Source organism: Aphanomyces invadans (assembly GCF_000520115.1).
Source record: "Aphanomyces invadans strain NJM9701 unplaced genomic scaffold supercont1.3, whole genome shotgun sequence".
Lineage (NCBI taxonomy): Eukaryota > Oomycota > Saprolegniomycetes > Saprolegniales > Verrucalvaceae > Aphanomyces > Aphanomyces invadans.
Window position 1 is genome coordinate 2,864,300 of NW_008580148.1, and position 18,374 is coordinate 2,882,673.

The following is an 18,374-nucleotide window of genomic DNA, read 5'->3' on the forward strand; positions in this document are numbered from 1 at the left end:
GGGACAATATCAATTTCCACAGGTTCTTGAAGCAGAATGTCGGTCCATCGAGTGTATTTCGGTCGACGTGGAGTTCCAGCGACGTCGGATAGAGCAAGGCATGGTGCCAGGGAAGGGCAAGGCGCAAGGCGCGCCGATCTTTCTTCAGAAAACGTACACGCTATTCGAGAATGCCCCGGAAGAGGTGGCCGGATGGGCCAACAACGGCACGACGGTCGTGATCAAAGACCCCGACGAGTTTGCCAAGTCGATGCTGCCCAAGTACTTCAAGCACAACAACTTTGCGTCGTTCGTGCGCCAGCTCAACTTTTACGGGTTCCGCAAGTACAAGAAGGACGACATCTTGATTTCGGAGGACGAGACGACCAAGAACTGGTGGGAGTTTTACCACGACAAGTTTCTCCGCCACGCCCCGGAACTCATGGTCCACATCCGCCGAAAAACGTACTCGGAAGGACCGGACGGCCAAGGCGGGAGCCACGGCGGCCAGGAAAAGGAAGAAGTTGAGGTGCTCAAAGCTCAGGTGACGACACTCCAGTCGCAGCTCGAGCAAGTTACCGCCCAAATCACAAACCTCACGGATGTCGTCACGACTTTGTTGCAGTCCAAGTCGCATCGGCGGCAACTGCCGCCGCACGACGACGTCTCCGCCAAGCGGTTCAAGTCTGAGAGATAAGATGATTTTCCGCGACAACATTTAAATGTAAAGACTAATGCGTGTGGGGGCAATTATTCGTAAAGCGAGTGGAAGGCGGCGGCGTCTCGACTCGCGGCGCCACTATGTCTCTGAACAAATCGTTGCTCTGTCAGCTGTGGAGGGATGGTTTGGAGAGATGTACCGATGGACAGCCCTGTTGAGCCGACGCAAAACCACCTTACGACTGGAAAAAGGGGCACCTCGCCTGGATGGCGGCAGTGTGCTCGAGGCGCCGCCTGAGGTTTCACGGCTGCAGCTCGAGTGCATGGCACCGCAAAAGGCATCGTATTCAACGCGACGGCAGATGCACCTAGAGTTCTCGACCTGCTAGACTACGACTGCACCCTCTGTAGCTTCCTCTTGGCGTTGGCCGCTGTGGGTTTTGACTTCTTGACAGAGGCTGCGGTGGAAACGGCGGCGATCACGCTCGGTCGGCTCGATGTCGAGTTGACCCGTCGGTTCTTCGTGCTCGTGGGCTGGTGTTTCTGCTCTGGTGAGCTTCCATCAACCTCAACATTCGACTTGTTGGCTTGAGCCAACTTCTTGGGTTTCTCGCGTGCGGCCGTCAACGGGCGCGGCTTCTTGCCGGCCGCAGATTTCGCAGCGAGCTGTTGTTGGCTGTCGTGGTACAGCTCCAATGGCGTTTTCTTGATGCAGCCGACTGCTTGATCATCCGCGCCGACCTTGGCGATGGACGACACACAACTTGACCGACGTCCCTCGCTGCGAACATCGTCAAATCGGCTTGCCCACAGCGGTGTAACGTGCTGTTCAAAAACGGCGTCATCTGCGATTCCTTGGCTCACGCAGCCATAGTACGCTTCGAACTGGGCTGCGGTCACAAATGGCCCAGGAAGCACCGTCTTGAGGAGGTCCGTAGCCTCGACGGCGGTGGCCTTGCCACTCACGACCGACGGATGTTGCGCTGGATCAAAACGGTCCAGGAGGTCCATCTGCGGCACTTGCCCGCACTTGTCAACGTCCAGACTGCGATACGCCCGACGCACCATCCCCAGGCGCGTGGCAGACAGTGGCGAATGCAACTGTTTGGCTACGTGGCGCAAATCTAGCGCGTTGTCCACTGCAAACCACTCAAAGATGACGCGCCAGTCTTTATCTGACAGGACAACGCCGACCGAGTGCTTCATGACATCCTTGAACGCTTGCAACGATAGCTTTGTGTAAGAAGTTGCTGGCGCGCCTGCAGCGACGTGATCCCCACAACCCGTTAACGACCCGCACAGTGCCATCCATCCCATCACGCCATTCTAATCAGTTTGCCATGGTCATCGAGTGATCTGGGGGCAGTTGTTCGTTCGCACAACACACCTACCGCATTAAGTTGGGTGCGAATGCGCGTAAAGATGCCTCGCATGCCAGCATCCAGTTCTTTCATGTGGCCATGTGACGCCGTTCCTGCGTTGCCAATGGTGCTGGTGGCGGTGGCCTTGTCAGTACTCTCGTACAACAACGAGCTAGCCGAGTCATGGCTAAGCCAAGGCGCTTGGACTCGAGAAAAGTTTGGTCGAAATTTCCCTGGAAGAGCTGTTCCAGGCCGATCGACTGCCAAGCTGGACCCTGGTCTGGATGGACGATTAGTGGCTGGCGTGGGCGGTGCAATATTCCACGTCGAACACACGGCTTTGGTGAAAGCAGCGTCGTCGGCGATCGAAGAGCTCACGTGGGTGTAATGCTTGGCAAAGTGGGTCCACGAGATGGAAGTGGTGGGGCTGAGGTTGGCCATGGCGGCCAAGAATTCATTACGAACTTCGTCGATCGTCCGGACGCCAGATACGACTTCTGTCAGCGAAGACCCGTCAAACTGCCGCCGCAACGTACTCAGGTTGACGTAGCCGGTATGGCTTGGGTCGAGGGTTGCAAAAGCGTGTGCCACAAGCTCCAATCGGTTGCCTTCCAATGGAGTTTCGAGTGCCGCGACCCACTCGGACGCTTGGATGGTCCCATCTCCGTTTGCATCGAAAACGCCAAAGACCGCTCGAAGGTCCTTCTCCGTGGCTGACAAGTGTAGCGTTTCGACGACGAGCGCCTTGAATGCGGAAAACGTAAGCGCGCTAGCCCCTCCTTGAAGTTGCTGGCTCAGCTTCTGAAATGCTTGCAGACCACAGGATTGCAATTGGGCTTTGAGCTGGCGTAGGACAAATGCGACCCCTGCAAACCCAATTCATCGTCACACAAGTTGCTGGGAAATCATGTTGAACGAAATGAACCTGCTTCGCTTGGCAGTGTCGTCGCCACTTGGCGGACTTCCGTCGCTTTGTCGGGGCGAGCGGCAGAGGTTGTGGGGCGCGACACGCCCCCTCCGATTGTATCTCGTGTGGAAGTGGCTCGTTTCTGCGGAGGTTTCACGCGTTTTCGAGACAAAATGTCATCGCTGGCGTCGCCCAGCTGCCGCAACACTATAACGCACGATGTTGTTCGAACTCGATATAGCAGACCTCGCCGTACCTTGGCCAGCGTTCTCTTTGTCTCGTTGAAGGGCCTTTCCAAAACAAAAGGTGGGAGGCGGCAACGTGTACGAAGCGCTTTTCGAGTGACCGATCGCGGTCGCACCATGCCGAGATGTGAGAAGCTTTGTCGGGTGCTGAGGGAGGTAGTTCAGCTTGTAAAACGACACAAATTCGTCGAACGAAATCGTGCCGTCGCCGCCCGTGTCTAGTTGAAAGAGGGCTCTCACGATATTCTGGGGGGTCGGGTCCTCGCCGAGAGCCTCAAGAAGCTTTCCAAGCTCGCTCTGATCGATCACACCATCTTTGGACGTATCGACACAGTCAAAGATCACACGTGCCTGCTCGACCGCCGTTGCCATCGACAAAAGAAAGATGCGAACCGTCGCGATCCTGGATTGGTGTCCCAGCATTTTGACCAATCCGTGAATTTACAGCCTTTTCGAGTCCAATTTTTTGGCGAAAAACAAATAAATTCAAGCGGAGACAATTCGGCTGCCGCACATTGCAGCGTGCCGGGGTCAACCCCTCGATGCTAGCACTCTTGACGAACTCTTCCGCAGCGTCGGTGCTGCACGTAGGACTGATGTGCATTCCCATATAAAGCACTTGAGGCGAAGTTCGTAAGCGGCGTAACAGGTACGTAGGCAAGTGTCGCCATCGTTGCGGCGAGGGGATCGTCCGAGAGCATCTGGGGTGGATCGACCCGAGACGCTTGAAAACATGAAAGGAGCTCTTGCCACGAGATTACAGCTCCATCTTTGCTGCTTCGAAAGTTATGCCACGGCGATTATATTCAGCAACGACGCCCTGCTTGCTGCGTATGGTGTCTGTGATTTGGTGCAGGCGCAAGAGGAATGCTCCGAGATCAAGTCAGACCCGCGGGAACTATTGCCGGTTCCTCTAGTGAAATAGATGTCGAGATATCAGACTCCAACTCCACGGCACACGAGATACATTCGACGGTGGTCTGGCGCATGCCACAGAGTCGAGTAAGTGGCATGCGCAACATGTACCTGGACCACTACTTTGAGCGCCCAGCCAGCCTGTTCCCTCAGTCGCTGTGCGCAGCGATGCAAACCAACGTGGTGAGGGCTTTCAAGGATTGAGTACCCTCTCATACGTGTTTCATCGTGGTTGTCCCCTCACTGTGTCCTGGCCCTGCTGAACAATCAGCGATCCGTACGCGTGATATCGTTAGCAGGGCGGTTGTGCTTGAGGAATAACGTGATGGATCGCCTGCAAGATCATTCCAATGGATTCGGGACTTGGACGCACAATAAGTTACTCTCGCAGTCATCGCAGGAGTCATACGATGGTACGATCTCGGACAAAATCACCACTGGGAGTAGTCAATACAGCGGCGGCGCTGTCGCTTGTAGGCGGTGCCAGCACGACCTGTGCTGTGCACGTGTTGAACGAAGCAGCTGGTGCAGCCTTGACAATGCTTGGCGAAGACGGCGTCGGCGTTGGTTGGGGCGAAGTGGAGGGGCCGAAGTACCAGCCCAATGCGCACAAAGTCAATCCACCCACAGCGCGGGCCATGGCAAATGCTTCCACAGTCATGCCAATGTCCATCGCGACCCGAGCAAACGCGGTGGCGGCCAGCGACGCCAAGAACGACCCGGTGGCCACTGGAACCACGGCGATGCACCATTGATATCTCATCACGACAAGTCCACTTGCCATAGCTGCGATGACAGTGGCCAAGTACACAGCCTCTTCTTCAATGGACACGTCGTTCGTCGCAAACGTAAGCAGGAGCGTTGGATGGTGCTGAGACAGCACAGCGAACAAGGCATCGACAATGCCGAGGGGCGCTGCAGCCCCGAGAAAAAATCGTCGGAGACCGATCTGTTTCACGGGGGAAAACGTCGTGCCCAGCACAATTGCTGTCCCAGCGATCGCCAACGGTACAAAGAGCTCCGTCACGGGCAGAGCAGGGGCGATGCACACCGAAACCACGAGAGCGGTCGACACACACACGACCAACGCGCGGTCGTGGCCACTGAAAGTGACAGCAAGACTTACGGCGGCTAGAATACCCAAACAGATACCCGCCAACGTGTGGGTGGAGCACACGTCGACGAGCACAGCGATCGTCGTGGCAGCGCTGGCAACGTACACATACGGCCACAGGAGGTAGGGCTTCCGCCATGCGATGTATATGCCCATGGTGATGCTGACGACGATGCCTGCGGCGGCGTACACGGCCGGTGCAACCATGGCGTGACTTGAGGAGTGGGCGAAATTTATTCCAAGTGGCGACAGATGCGGCTGCGCCACCTGGCTCGATGCACCGCGATTAACGATCCAACTCGAATCAGAGCGACAGTAAGATGGCGCTGTATCGATCGCTCGTCGTTTCCATCAAAAGAATGCTTACAACCAACCTGAAACACGCAAACGAAATGGCGGTAAATCGATGATTTCTCGTCCCCTTGCCTCTCCACCAAAGAAAGGTCAAAGCGCACGAGGTTGGAGGCGGCCAGGTCGGTCGAGAAGCGCAAGGCGCGATACGAGCGAGACACATGAGTTGCGAGCAGTGATCTCATGTGAACGATAAAGCCCTGACGAGACTCAAGACCTTCGATCCACCTCAGAATCGAGACGTCACAACTCGGCACTGGCTCGTTCCGTGGTTGAGTTACTCTGCTGCCGGATCAAAAGGACGAAGTGGTCCGTGGCAAGGCGCACCCCATGGGATGCCTACGAATGAAGCGGTTTGTCCTGGCGCTGTCCGTCGGCACGAATCGACAGCAGGACAAGTGAGTTCGTCCAACGTGCACCCTGCAACCGAGAGAGCACTCTCTGGTTTTGTCCAACTGCGAAAGAACCATCCTGGGTGCACATGGAGAAGCCCTGTGCTACATGACCATCTCCGCCCAAGCCAAGTGCTTCAGCTGGATCCAGCAATCGTCAAAGAGTGTAGCCACGATGCGGTAGAGGGTGGGTACCAACTCGATTGAGAAAGCTTGGTAAATCAGAATGGCAGCGCATGGTGCGGTTGGCCTCGATCGCACCCACGAGAAACCCTCGCAGGGTCATGTGGCAGTCGTGCGAGAGTGACACGGGAAGCGTCAAAAGGAGCTCCCTCGTTGAAGGTATGAGCTGCCCAGGTGCCACACACTTTCGCGGCTGAGGCTGCAGATGAACAGGAGCGTCACCATGCAGTTGAGCCCAACCAGTTCTTACGACACTAGACCAAGTCACTACGCGGCTTCACCTGCAGCCTTGGCCGCAGCTGGCGTTGTCGAACTGCAGCCAACTGGCCAGCCCAGTGCAGGCAATCGCAACTGGCCTAGTGACGTACAAGCATGGGGCAATTCCCTTGAAGTAGTCGGGTGCTCGAGTCGACTACTTCGCCATGCACGAGAAGAACCACCCACCCGAGAGGCTGGAGCGGACAATGAGAGCGCGATGACGAACCTTGGACCCCACGGCGCTAGCCACGAATTTGCTAACGCAATCGCCACGAGCAGTTGAATTACCCAGCCAAATGTCGACGGCATGTGGAATGTCACTAGGCGTGTTGACGAGTTGCCCGAAGAGGACGGGACCGAGCCACTTGGCGTGCTGACCAGTTGGGGCATTGTCCTCGTGAAGATCGAGATCAAGAGGGACGCGTTCGCTCCAAGCACGTAGTGCTTGGAGCGCGCCGATCGGTCGACGACACAATTGCGAATGGTGAGCACCACGATCAAGCTCGTTCTACACACAAACCACGCGCCTCGTCCAACCGACGCCGCGATGAACCCGACCGCAACGACAGACTGAATCGCCGCCAGTCGTGGCAGGACGACTCCTCGGCCACCGACAATGAGGGAGATCGGGATCGCGACGAAGCTAAAGATCAAGACAAACACCGTCAAGAGCGACGTCCGCATGGTCACCTGCCTCGGACTCGATTTGCATGTTTGTTTTCCCGACAGATTCGTGGATTCCAGAAGATAACAAATGTTGAAACATTTCACGTAGCGGATCGAAGGCTCGTGGCCAACATGTACCTGGTGAAGGCGCTAGAATCTCAATGCTCCTCTTGATATCACGGCGATGGAGCAGCACCAACCCACGTCTCTGGAATTGATTCTCCTATGCGGCTGTCGTGCAGCCTTCGTGGCAGTACTTTGGCAGAAGCTTCCACGTGGCCGCGGGTTGCTGCCAACGCCATCGCGTCCGTGGAGCGTCCGTCCTTTCGATGCATGTACACATACTGAATCTCGACCAGGTGGCCGCGCCGCCGACCGCGGCCAGCGTCACTTCTCAGAGAGTTGAGTACTTTGACAAATGCAACAGTGATTAGCCGTTCCCTGGACGCAGCGACGTCTGTCACCAAGGCGCATTGCTTAGAGCATGTGTCAACACGCCGTGGTGACGAAACGATAGAAGCACGACAGCGTCGAGATCGCTTCGTTCCATCGCTGTGCTTGTCACTTTGGCGAAGATCGGCACAAGAAAATGCACATCATCCATATGACGATATCCCGAAGTCGCGACGAAGGTGTCCGGAAATTGGCTGCATCACGTGGCTTTCGCCGGATTTTTCATGTGGTGGTGCTGCCAGAGCCACGTGACTTGGGAGATCATCTTGAATGGTATCGAGCATGAAATCTATCCACAAGCACATGTACTCGTCATGAACGATCCTCGATGCTGTGCGTTTTCGTATTGAAGCATTCATATTGATTTCAATTGTCGATTCATCAACGGCGACAGCCGCACAGGAATGGCGGCCAAGAGCAAAGCCATGCATGAACACGGGCTACGCTTGAGACACCAAAGGCTGGGATTCACTGTTGGGTCTGGCTGGGGGCGATGGGACCTTGGTGTTGAACTGAGTGAAGGCGGCCGCCGCCGTCAGCACGACAGCCACGGGCCACGAAATCCAAGGACGCAGCGCGAAGATTTTGAAATAGTCGGACGACGAGACGAGGACAGGACCAGACAAGGCCGCGCCAACGTAATGGACAGCAAAGAAGATCCCCGTCGACGCCGACGACCAAATGTAGAGTTGACGTTGGGGTTCGGCATCTGCGTACACCATGAAGAACCCGGTCGAGATGGCCAAAAAGATCGCAACAAAGAGACATGTCACCCAAGAGGTAGCGCTCGGGACGCCAAAGTAGATGGCGCCGCTGGGTTCGGTCACGGTTTGGACGAGGAACATCGAGTAGATGGTGTACACTGCATGCAACGGGAGAGCGGCAGCGACGAGCACAGGGCTGGCGCCTTCGACGATCCAAATCACAATAGCCAGAGCGGGAATGGCGGCCAAGCCCAAGTAGTAGGCGAATTCACTGATGTACTCAATCGAGTACGAAAAGATGAAGCAGATCGAGACGGCTGCAACGAGCGCCGACAGCTTTGGGGCCAAGATGCCGCGGAACGCGACGTACAGCGTCAAAGGAAGGATGAATACGCCAAAGATGACTAGGTAGATGCTTGTAAACATGTCGCTGAAGTCGCCGAGATCGCGGAGGGCAGATGCCATGTCGTTGTGAATTCGAGTGCCAATTGCGAAATGGCTGTGCCTTCCATGTGTATCGATTCCGATGGGGTCAGGATTCAAATATATAAAGTTCAAGCATCCATTCGCTTATGTATTAGAGTCATGTAACCTGGCTAAACATGACGATATTTTTAAATACCAAAAGCTGTAAGGCGCAATACAAAACATTGATATTTATTTCGAATTATCGACGTCCAGGTGGATGAAATATGCAAAATGCCCTGCGATCTTCGTCCACTGCAAGTGATGCCGAGTTCCAACTGGAATTCCCAGCAACGCGAGATCTGCACGGTGGAGCAGCAAAAGAGACGAGTCTGCACCGTCGGCAGGCGGTGGAAAGATTGCCCACGTCCGCCATTCCCATTGCGTAGCTCTGCTTTGTACGTCGCCATACCCCTGGTTACGGTTGCAACCACGGTAGAAGAGGAGTCTGAGTTCAATGATACTACGGTCGGTATCTAAAAAAATATTACATATATATAAATATATTACAAAATATTCTTTTGGCAGATTTAAAATGCATGTCAGTCGCGCATTTTGGAGGGGTGCGGCGGCCGAGAGTCCGCCTCGAGAAATGGCAGGGTGTGGCTCACCAGCAGAATAAGTTACGGCACGACAGGATGTCTAGTCTCGCTTGAGGAACACGACGATTCGGGTGGCGACGGCATTGCTCCACGCGTTCAGGGCAGTGCACAGCGGGTCGAGGATACACTCGGCGAGCAAGAGAAAGTTCATCGCGTAGGGATTTGACAGCCCCGAGAGCATGGCAAACGCGCACATGACGATGGCCACCCCTCCATTTCGCACGGGGACGACGGCATACGACCCGAGCGTTGACAGCACAACGATGAGTACCAGCTTCGACGGTGTCAAGTACGGTAGCAACCCCGCGTTCGAGAATATCCACAGCGTCGAGAGACAAATGTACAGCCCGCCACCGCCCTTGTTGCATGAGATTCCAACGTCCAAGGCAAATCGGGACGTCAAGGACGGAGAGAAGCCCATGGTACGGTCGATACTACTGGCGAGGACCGTGTGCCCCGCTCGAGTCGACGACGTCCCCGCGTTGTACAACAACGCCCCCTTGACTTGAAGCAGATACCGCCAAGGGTTCACTTGCCCTCGCGTCCACACGATTAAGATCAGCGGCAGGACCACCAGTGCATGGATTGCAGACACAATGCCAAAGCAGACGAGGTACCACACGAGCCGCACGAGATCGTTCGACGCCGACGCAACAAAGACGTTGTGTGTTGCCATCGAGATGGGGGTAGCAATGAGCGACATCAAGGCGATGGGGAGCCCAGAAACGACCCAACTCGTCATGATCTTCAAGATTTGGGCGAGTTCGCGGATGCAGGCCAGGAGCAAGGTGTTTTCTGTCGTCCGGGACAACGAGCCGACGGCAAGGCCGAGGGACGCCGCCCCAAGGACAAGATGAACCAAGTTGATGTTGATGGCGTCAGTGAACGGCGTTTGAGATTTGAAGAGCACTTCGATGACCTCGGGCAAGGACGTTTCGAGTTGGCGGAAGCGGTTTACTTTCGGATCGATCTCGAACACGTGGTCCAGGTCCGAGAGGAGATATGCAATCTTGCTTTCGATGGTCCCGTTGAACGGTGCGCAGTTCAGCTCTCTCGTCGTGGCGTTCATTTGCAAGAATGTGGTGGCAGCGGTGGGGCACCTGAGGAGCACCGTCGGTTGACGGAACGTGTACGTCGATCCTTGAAAACGATCGAGAAAGAGCATTCCAAATGCAAATCCTTGGCCGACGACAAGCAACGTCGTGCACAATGAAAACGCGACAACGCGCCACCCTGCCCGGCCCACACGTCTGGACGATGATCCCGAGATCTCGGCCGCCACCAGCACGACATTCACAAACGCTTGAGGAAACACAACGCACGTCAGCGCTCGCAGGTACAAGATCCCAAGCCGGCTGATGGATCTCTGGCACAACCGATCGAACGATGCATCGCACGTCTTGAGGGCGATCTTGATGTCTTCTGTCGTGAGTATGTACGCCAGGAGCAACCCGAAGCCAGCGCCAACCAAGGTGCCAGGGGCACCCAAGTAAAATCGCCACCACCAGGCACTGGACTCTCGCTCTTGGAGGAGATTGCGACGAGTCGGCAGCATGCCCATGGGGTCGACGGCATGGTGACCTGGTTGAAAGGTTGAGCTGCTCTCAACAACCGACATCTCCTCGCTCGGTGCATACGTCGGCATCTGTGCAGGAAATCCAAAATGCTCGTCACTTACGTCGACCGTGGAGGTATAAAGGGCACTGCGACACGCGAGAAAAATATATAGTTGCAGGATTAGTTGATATCACCCATAAAAATCAAGCAACATGGCGTCTTAGCCCATGATTGGCCAAAGGAGAATACATAGTGACCTCTGATTGGATCAAATTCTGCATCAGTCCATGATTGGCCAAATATGCCATGAATGTCAACGAACTGCCTCTCTGAAAAAAGTAGCCGTGACCATTCCTCCCGCAGCGAACGCCGCAACACAGAGTACGCGAGAGCTCAGTCCCTTCTTGCGTGGTGGATCTTGGAGAGATCTGTTATGTCTGCGGCCGAGAAGCGATGAAAATTGATATCCAGGCTTGCCTTGATGATGGATACAATGACAAAGGCACTTGCCGAGGCAAACCCTCGTATGGTCGAGCTGTCATGAGAAACGAATGTGTCCTTTCCTTTTGAAAACGAATGAATGTCTTAACATAACATTTTTATAGATGGACACTGTCGCGATGTGCACACCTCACACAGAATGACCTGCTTCACCAAGGTCAGAAAACCTTTCGCTTGCTTCTCCTAGTCACCACGCTGCATCACGCTGAGGTATCGTCGGACGGCAAAACCAGGGTCGTCGTGTGGTCGCAATCTCCAGTCTCCAGTGGATAAAAAAATGCATATTTTGTAGTACCTTTTGGCCAATCAGTGTCCGATTTGGATCGGTAGAATCGTCGGGAAAACGATTTTACACTCGATATCATGGGTGCATGCACAAAAACATCAGAATTCGACGACGTGCTGCTGTCGAGGGTTTCCCACGGTTGCGTGCGTGTGGAGGGCGCTCCGGTGGCGTGTCACCGCGGACACGTACTTCATAGAGGCATTTCGTGAAAACGCGGATTTTGAAGAATCAGGGAGTTTGGACAGCCATCATGCCCACTTTTTCCGACTGGAGCGAAACGCCAAGACGCCGGGAAGTTACGCTCACGGCCTGTGTGTCGGTGTTGTGCGCAATATCCTGGGGTCGGATGCTGTCTTGTCGCTTGCGACCTTTTTGAGATTTCGTGCTTCTACGGGTTTGGCCGGTCTTCATACAATTGTTACAATTTGCTGGTGCAACACGTGTGTCGCAACAACAAAATCCTTCCACGGAATTCCATGCGACATATACCATTTATTGGATTTCACAGTTTACGGAGTAAGACAGCTTTTGATCATGTCCCTTCAACAGTACATTCAACGTTAACATTACTGATTATCTTGAGGTATTGATTCTTACAATTATATCATTTTATTGACGTGGATTACGAGAATTTGGTCCGTTAGACGGACCTTTCTCAGAGGGGACCAACGCGAGGGTGCCGTGGGGGGCTTTCGACCTCAACTACTCGACGGCACATCCATCGGCTCAGTTGGTTCAAGACAAAATTGGGGCGGTGCGTCCGTATAGACTGCCGCTACCTTCTTCCTGATTCACATCCCGACCAGGATGCCTTGCTGAGACAACCACGGGATTTGGCAGGGGCGCGGTCATCCAAGGGGAGAGGCGGTCGCCACCGCATCAAATACTACCATCGGGTAATACCTGGCTCTTCGTTTGTGCCGGTGTACCCAGCCTTGTAGTTGGACACGTATGTACACTTGAACAGCAACAATGTTTGGATGAGGAACTGGGATTCTGCACCACGGCGTGTGTGTGCGGCGTGAGCCCGATGAAATGGATCGTGTCGAGCGAGTCATGATTCGGACCAACAAGGTGGCGCACGAGCCGGAGCATGCAACGACTTGTCCCAGATCCGAACGGATTCCGGAGGCGTCGGGTAAGGTCGACCATGGTCGCATCGTACACGGCTTGTACTCCATCGGGTTCGATTGTACCAGCTGTATACTGCATGGAGCTCGCTTGGGTCAGGCTGCGATTCCATTTCACGCCATTCCACCCGCAAGAGAATTCCCAAGTTGCGTGTCGCATGCAACGGATCACCATGCAATGTGGCCGTTGGACAGAGCGTCGCCCAGGCTTTCTTGCTCAACTGCGCAACCAAATTTATACTTTGCAGGTCTAAAAACACACATGCCGACCATGTTCATCGGCATGACGATCTTGAAGCTATCCTGGACAAGGTGACACTGTTCTGGAGGTGTTTTACTTCTAGGAGGCATCCATCTGAGCCGTGCGCTTTGCAGGGAGCAATATGTGATGAAAATCGACAACAATGTGGCATGCCCAAACTCGGTCAAAGCGGTTCCTGACTCTTCGACGATCCATCGATGTAATTGGCATACCCGCCATTCCCCCATAGAAGACTTGCCGGCGTCCCCGCTCCAGAGAAAAGCGCAGAGTGTGTCGATCATCAGTCCCATGGCGGCATCGAGATCCCTCGGGTCAGCTTGCCTCGTGGCATCTCGCATATTTGGCCAAGATCCATCCTGTCCAGAAGTCGTGGAGGATGCAGTGGAGCTGGGCCACGGCGACTAGCATTCTCCGCTAGTTCTACAAGTACAAAACGCCAAACATGCTCACGATGGTGACCGAGTGGGTGGCGTTCGAGGACCTGACGCTTCTCTGCGGCCTCATGGACGACCACGTAGTGGTCACAACTCGGTCCACGTCAATGTTGATTCTCGCGGAGGGTGTTGTAGATCCTTTTGACTTTGAACTCGTATACGCTAATTTCTGTCAATGGATTTATTGTCAACGTTTGGGTCGACAACTTGCCTAGTGCCAACAAACCCGACGCAGCAAAGCTCGCCATGCACGCCGGATTTGTGACGACTGCTGCGTTGGTCGCAGTCGTTGCAAGGTCCCTCGTGTGCGGCCACCACGCTATCCAAATGCTCTTCTTACACGACACAGTCGTGCGGCGTCGATGGTGTAAACAAGGAAATTCTTTTACGGTTTTTGGCCGCACTCGGGCACGGCCTCCGCCATCCTGTCCATCGCTGAGATTTAAATATCCGCGGCTCGTTCAACCGTGCCTGCCAAGGCCGATGGGCCATCAAGACATTGGCACGCACGTCAACGCGGCGGCATACATTGTCGTGGGAAATTTCCTTGGCGCTTGTACTGCCACGGGGGTTGGAGGCCTTTGTGTCGGATTCCCTGGTGGCTTCCGTCGGAAACTTGGGCCATTTGCATGTCTGGTTTTTGCACAGCATAGATTGGAACGGCATGGCAGCCGATGCCGCCCAAGTGAAGCGCACGCCATAGGGCTCTATGGTCATGGTTGTATATAGTCGCCCTCCACATGGGGCCCTCGCAAAGGATTGCAACATGCATCCATCACTGTAACAACAACGAAATGGACGGTACATCCGTCGAGTCCATCCATTCGCGACCACATTTTGAATTACATTGTTTGCCACACGTGAATTTGTCAGTCGTCCGAGCTGGTCGAAGCGCTTGACACCCCTGATTCGCCGCCACTAGACGTTAGAGCAACGAGTTCGCACGCGCCACCGCCGTCGGGGTCGATTGTGTCTGGTGGTAGGAGCGCAGACGCAGCCGTCGTCAGCAGCAAGCAAGTGCCGTAGACGGCGCACACAGCAGCAACCGACATGGACTCACTATCTGCAATGAATGGGGTAATAAAGCCTCCCATGCGGCACATTGCGGACGCTATGCCATGCCCGCTCGTTCGAACTGGGCAAAAAGTTGCTTCAGCACAGACGCATGCGTGGGCAATGGAGTCGTACCATGGGTAGGGAAAGCTTCGGGGGTCGCGAGCCACGTTGTGCTGGACGCCCCCATGATGAACGCCCGCGCAGCCATTGCCAACATCGTAAGGACGATGAGGTTCAACTCGAACGCGGACAGCATCACTGCCAACGCACACAAGAAGTAAAGCGCGATTTGTGTCTGTCGCCGCCCCATCTACACTCTCATTGTTGACCTCCCAGTACAGGGAATCCAGGTGGACGAAATGCACCTTGTCCACGATCGCCATCGTTAGGAACACGCCGAGAACTTCGGCAAGAGCAGCGAGAAAGATGCACGTGTAGTTGAAAGCGTTGCCGTCCTGCGGCTGGAAGATACGTGGGAATAGCAAAATGATGCTATTCTCGGATCCACGGCAGATTAGAGTGATGCCCGAAGCAGTGCAGTCGTCGTAGAGATCCAACATGAGGATGTGCACTTGTGGCACGTACCCGTAGTAGCTCAGCCCAAAGCCAAACCAGATTAAAAACAGCATTGCACTCACTCGCCGCAGCGCGGGTCCACACAGCTCGGTCAACACCCCGCGCGAACCGCGACGAGGCAATTTGTGGTACTTGGTCGGCTCGGAAGGCTTGATTCGAAGCGCCGAAGGCAGCGTTGTGCCGTTCAAATGCGCCGTCGCGTGCAGCACATGAATGGCTTCGTCGTAGCGGCGCTGGTCGACCAGCCACTTGGGCGACTCTGGCATCCATGGGAACGACAACAGCACAAGCACCAACGGCGTCGCACACAGACCTGAGGCAGCAAGACGACGTCAACAACACCTGTGATGGAAAACAGAACTGCACCTGTAAGCCACCGCCAGCCCCACGACTCGATGACAACCCATGCCACCACTGCGACGAACGCTATACCGACAGTCCAGTACAGTTGAAACAGCAGCAGCACACGAGCCCGTTCATTGTCTGGCAGGAACTCGGCCATTAAGTCGAAAGGTACCAGCGCGCCTTCAACATCCATCGTTTAGAGTGATGTGGGATACAGCGAAGTGATGTACCGGACACACCGAACCCAACCATGGCACGGCACACCATGAGCCACGACACATCAGGGACAAACGCGGACAAGATTCCGAAGATGGCAATGCACAGCGCGCTGAGCAGGAAGCCCATGCGGCGGCCAAAGCGGTCGGCGAAGAAACCCCAGAAGAGCGCGCCGGGTAACTCCCCTGCAAACACGGCGGCTGTGATCCCAGCTTGTTGCGTTGACGTGAGTTGCCACTCGTCCTTGACGAGAACTTGCAGGAAGCTCAGCAGCATTACTTCGACTGCATCCTACATACACGGCCAGGGAGATGATTTCGGCGAGTGGAGTGGACATGGTGCCTTACTGCCATGAACATGAGCCCCGAGACTAGCAACAAGCGCTGCTGGAACTTGCCATACCCGACCATCTGCAACGCTTCGTGAATGTTGAGGTCAACCCAGGAGTTCGCTTCATTGTCTATATCTTCTTCGATCGCCGTGTCTGTGGCAGAAGTGCTCGCTGTCGCTGCGCCGTCGTCTGCCGAGGCGTCGAACACATCCGTTGGAGGCATGTGAATGCCGTTACAACGTTCGATGCTCGGTATAAGTCGACCGAACGATGAATTTAATGCTATTTGTAGCACCTTATGCAACTTCGTGTTTCTGTCGAAATTGTTATTTTTTGCTAGAGTGTTTTTATAATATCACACAATATGCCGATGTAACATATTCCTTCCGGGACTACGAACATGCCATAGAATCGTAACTTGCACTTTCGCTTGCCGACGTAAATTACAAAACATTACCTGTCTTTATGCTCCTGAATGCTGCGTGTGTCTTGTTGCGGATGAATTTGATCTGAAGTGTATTAACAAAATATTTTCGACCTCAGCAAATCTTGAAATATCAGCCACTTGTGATTTTTATCATCCGGATATACCATATTATCCGTCAACAGCATCTTTTTTGGTAATTCCGTTGGACCGTTTAGGAAAAACTCTCACACGGAACGACACGTCGCGATGCAGGAGGCGGCGATTGGGTTCACGGTCTGCCGCGGTAGACTCGAATGCATGAATAGAGTGGCGTGTGATGTGTAAGAACGCTGTAGCAACCGGATCCTCCTTTGAACACCCCTTGGCGAACCTGACCCAGTACAACAGAAAGTCGTACTGGGCATCCTTTGCCAAGCAAACGGAAGTCATGGTTGCCCGCTTGTACGTGAGGCATTGAGATCTTGCTTGGATATTCTCATTACTCCGTAGGGATACCAAAGCCCTTCTGGGAGAGATCGTCATATTGAACAAGAGCGCACAGACTGTCGACATCAGCCTGGCGGTGCAAGACAAACGGAGTGAGTACATTGCAGGTAAAATGCACCTCATTCTCCGAGCTTTGCTAACAGCACCTGGACTATGCCTCTCAGTCAAGTCTGGCGTTCGGCTGCCTCTAAATCGAGAGTTTCGAATCAAACTTGGGTACCTCCCCGCGTGCTTCATTCGGTACCTATCCACTCCATGCTTTCATGTGCTGAGCAATTTTTAGATTATCCTTCAAACGGCAAGACAACTCGCCGTCGATCGAGGTGTATGCTATTCAGCCACGGGGCATCTCGTGTGGATACTTGGAGCACAACGGCGGACCAGCGCTCTTCAACGTAATAAGCCACACCACCGAGGTAACCTGCTATTTCCAACTGAGGCAAAATTTCATCCATCTATAGAGCATTCTATTCGGCCCTTCATTGCCCTCGAGCCTGCCTGAGCGAGATTGCCTGAGTGAGACTCGATCGGGGTAAGTCACGACTTCAATGCCACGTTCCACGACTCATGCGCACGCCAAAAGATCTCCGGCATGGATGAAGCGGCATCAAAGCCTTCAAGACCTGCACGTAGCACGCCTCGAGAACTCATTGAGGTCATATATGCCCCATGCCCCAACGCGGCGCGCGTTGTCGTATATGTACTGACACAGGCGCATGAGAGAATATATTCGCCGAGTTGGATATATATTTATTTTTCATGAAATGCCAATATTGGCTGAAATCTTGATTTTCATGAATTTTTCAACATCTTGCAACGGAATGATGAATTCGCATATTGGAAACACATTTTGGCTAATTGCATGAAGAGCTCATCCCACCTACATGACGACGCGCCGATCCAATGGACCATAGCGTGCCAGCGATCATCCCGGCAGGACTCGTTCAGAATCAGGGAGCGTGTGGAGCTCCTTCACGTTGATGGCTGCCCGAGCGAAGAACTCGGTCGAGTCTGATGGCATTGCGAGCTTGTCCCATTTGCAGTGAGCGGTGTCGTGGCTGGCCCGCCTGGCGCTGGACGCGGTGGATAGCACCGAGGAACTCTGCTGCCATGCGCAGCCCTATTTGGTTGATGCATGAGAGTCGGACGACACGACAATGCGGGATTGTACCATGCTTCGAATTCAATGGATTGCGAGGGATATTCGTTCATGCGTACTGAGGACGACATATGGAGACTCTACAGCACGGAAGCGCATCTTGGGCAACTTGGCAATCAAGCATCTTGGCCAGCTAGACCTTGTGGCGTCTAACTCAGTGGGCCGTAGCGGAGGATCATGCCGCGCCAAGATAGGTTGCCGTACGTCGACGAGCTCCGTAAGCACAACAAATAAAACGAAAAGGACAAGTACGAGAGCTAGATCGAGCTCGATCAGCGCCCCCATCGAGTGCCCCTGAAGGAAACGAGGGCAGGTTCACGTGCGTCGCGTTGGCGTACTCGGACTGAGAATAA

The 18,374-nt window shown here is 54.3% G+C and overlaps 7 protein-coding genes across 7 annotated transcripts; 3 read left to right on the top strand and 4 right to left on the bottom strand.

Annotated features, from left to right (window-relative positions):
• The first annotated feature begins 46 nt into the window (after positions 1-46).
• H310_02471 (hypothetical protein) lies at positions 47-729 on the top strand. Its single transcript, XM_008866002.1, has one exon. It carries the CDS (start codon positions 101-103, stop codon positions 674-676), a length of 576 nt encoding a protein of 191 aa, XP_008864224.1. The 5' UTR covers positions 47-100; the 3' UTR covers positions 677-729.
• Positions 730-908: 179 nt separating this feature from the next.
• On the bottom strand, positions 909-3,537 carry H310_02472 (hypothetical protein). Its single transcript, XM_008866003.1, has 4 exons — positions 3,164-3,537; positions 2,926-3,114; positions 2,031-2,866; positions 909-1,965 (listed from the first exon to the last, which is right to left on the bottom strand). The coding sequence occupies exons 1-4, from the start codon at positions 3,522-3,524 to the stop codon at positions 1,030-1,032; spliced, it is 2,322 nt and encodes a 773-aa protein (XP_008864225.1). The 5' UTR covers positions 3,525-3,537; the 3' UTR covers positions 909-1,029.
• A 748-nt stretch (positions 3,538-4,285) lies between these two features.
• H310_02473 (hypothetical protein) lies at positions 4,286-5,490 on the bottom strand. The gene has a single exon (XM_008866004.1). It carries the CDS (start codon positions 5,386-5,388, stop codon positions 4,471-4,473), a length of 918 nt encoding a protein of 305 aa, XP_008864226.1. The 5' UTR covers positions 5,389-5,490; the 3' UTR covers positions 4,286-4,470.
• Positions 5,491-7,486: 1,996 nt separating this feature from the next.
• On the top strand, positions 7,487-8,675 carry H310_02474 (hypothetical protein). Its single transcript, XM_008866005.1, has one exon. It carries the CDS (start codon positions 7,889-7,891, stop codon positions 8,594-8,596), a length of 708 nt encoding a protein of 235 aa, XP_008864227.1. The 5' UTR covers positions 7,487-7,888; the 3' UTR covers positions 8,597-8,675.
• Positions 8,676-9,171: 496 nt separating this feature from the next.
• Positions 9,172-10,934, bottom strand: H310_02475 (hypothetical protein). Its single transcript, XM_008866006.1, has one exon. The coding sequence runs from the start codon at positions 10,898-10,900 to the stop codon at positions 9,296-9,298; it is 1,605 nt and encodes a 534-aa protein (XP_008864228.1). The 5' UTR covers positions 10,901-10,934; the 3' UTR covers positions 9,172-9,295.
• Positions 10,935-14,248: 3,314 nt separating this feature from the next.
• Positions 14,249-16,172, bottom strand: H310_02476 (hypothetical protein; the record flags this gene model as incomplete). The annotated part of the gene is made up of 6 exons (XM_008866007.1): positions 14,249-14,560; positions 14,614-14,791; positions 14,847-15,370; positions 15,424-15,582; positions 15,633-15,909; positions 15,966-16,172. 6 exons carry the CDS (start codon positions 16,170-16,172, stop codon positions 14,295-14,297), a joined length of 1,611 nt encoding a protein of 536 aa, XP_008864229.1. The 3' UTR covers positions 14,249-14,294.
• Positions 16,173-16,585: 413 nt separating this feature from the next.
• Positions 16,586-17,633, top strand: H310_02477 (hypothetical protein). Its single transcript, XM_008866008.1, has 7 exons — positions 16,586-16,659; positions 16,712-16,817; positions 16,866-16,969; positions 17,027-17,102; positions 17,146-17,278; positions 17,324-17,394; positions 17,446-17,633. The coding sequence occupies exons 1-7, from the start codon at positions 16,623-16,625 to the stop codon at positions 17,567-17,569; spliced, it is 651 nt and encodes a 216-aa protein (XP_008864230.1). The 5' UTR covers positions 16,586-16,622; the 3' UTR covers positions 17,570-17,633.
• The last annotated feature ends 741 nt before the right edge of the window (positions 17,634-18,374 follow it).

What these genes read in the sequence shown, in the direction of transcription:
- H310_02471 (XM_008866002.1), top strand. Translation starts at nt 101, where the DNA reads ATGGTGCCAGGGAAGGGCAAGGCGCAAGGCGCGCCGATCTTTCTTCAG.
- H310_02472 (XM_008866003.1), bottom strand. Translation starts at nt 3,524, where the DNA reads ATGGCAACGGCGGTCGAGCAGGCACGTGTGATCTTTGACTGTGTCGAT. An exon ending in GACACTGCCAAGCGAAGCAG is followed by an intron (nt 2,867 to 2,925) that starts GTTCATTTCGTT and finishes TTGGGTTTGCAG; the next exon opens with GGGTCGCATTTGTCCTACGC. An exon ending in TTCGCACCCAACTTAATGCG is followed by an intron (nt 1,966 to 2,030) that starts GTAGGTGTGTTG and finishes CAAACTGATTAG; the next exon opens with AATGGCGTGATGGGATGGAT.
- H310_02473 (XM_008866004.1), bottom strand. Translation starts at nt 5,388, where the DNA reads ATGGTTGCACCGGCCGTGTACGCCGCCGCAGGCATCGTCGTCAGCATC.
- H310_02474 (XM_008866005.1), top strand. Translation starts at nt 7,889, where the DNA reads ATGGCGGCCAAGAGCAAAGCCATGCATGAACACGGGCTACGCTTGAGA.
- H310_02475 (XM_008866006.1), bottom strand. Translation starts at nt 10,900, where the DNA reads ATGCCGACGTATGCACCGAGCGAGGAGATGTCGGTTGTTGAGAGCAGC.
- H310_02477 (XM_008866008.1), top strand. Translation starts at nt 16,623, where the DNA reads ATGCAGGAGGCGGCGATTGGGTTCACGGTCTGCCGCG. An exon ending in TGGGTTCACGGTCTGCCGCG is followed by an intron (nt 16,660 to 16,711) that starts GTAGACTCGAAT and finishes AGAACGCTGTAG; the next exon opens with CAACCGGATCCTCCTTTGAA. An exon ending in TAATAAGCCACACCACCGAG is followed by an intron (nt 17,279 to 17,323) that starts GTAACCTGCTAT and finishes ATCCATCTATAG; the next exon opens with AGCATTCTATTCGGCCCTTC.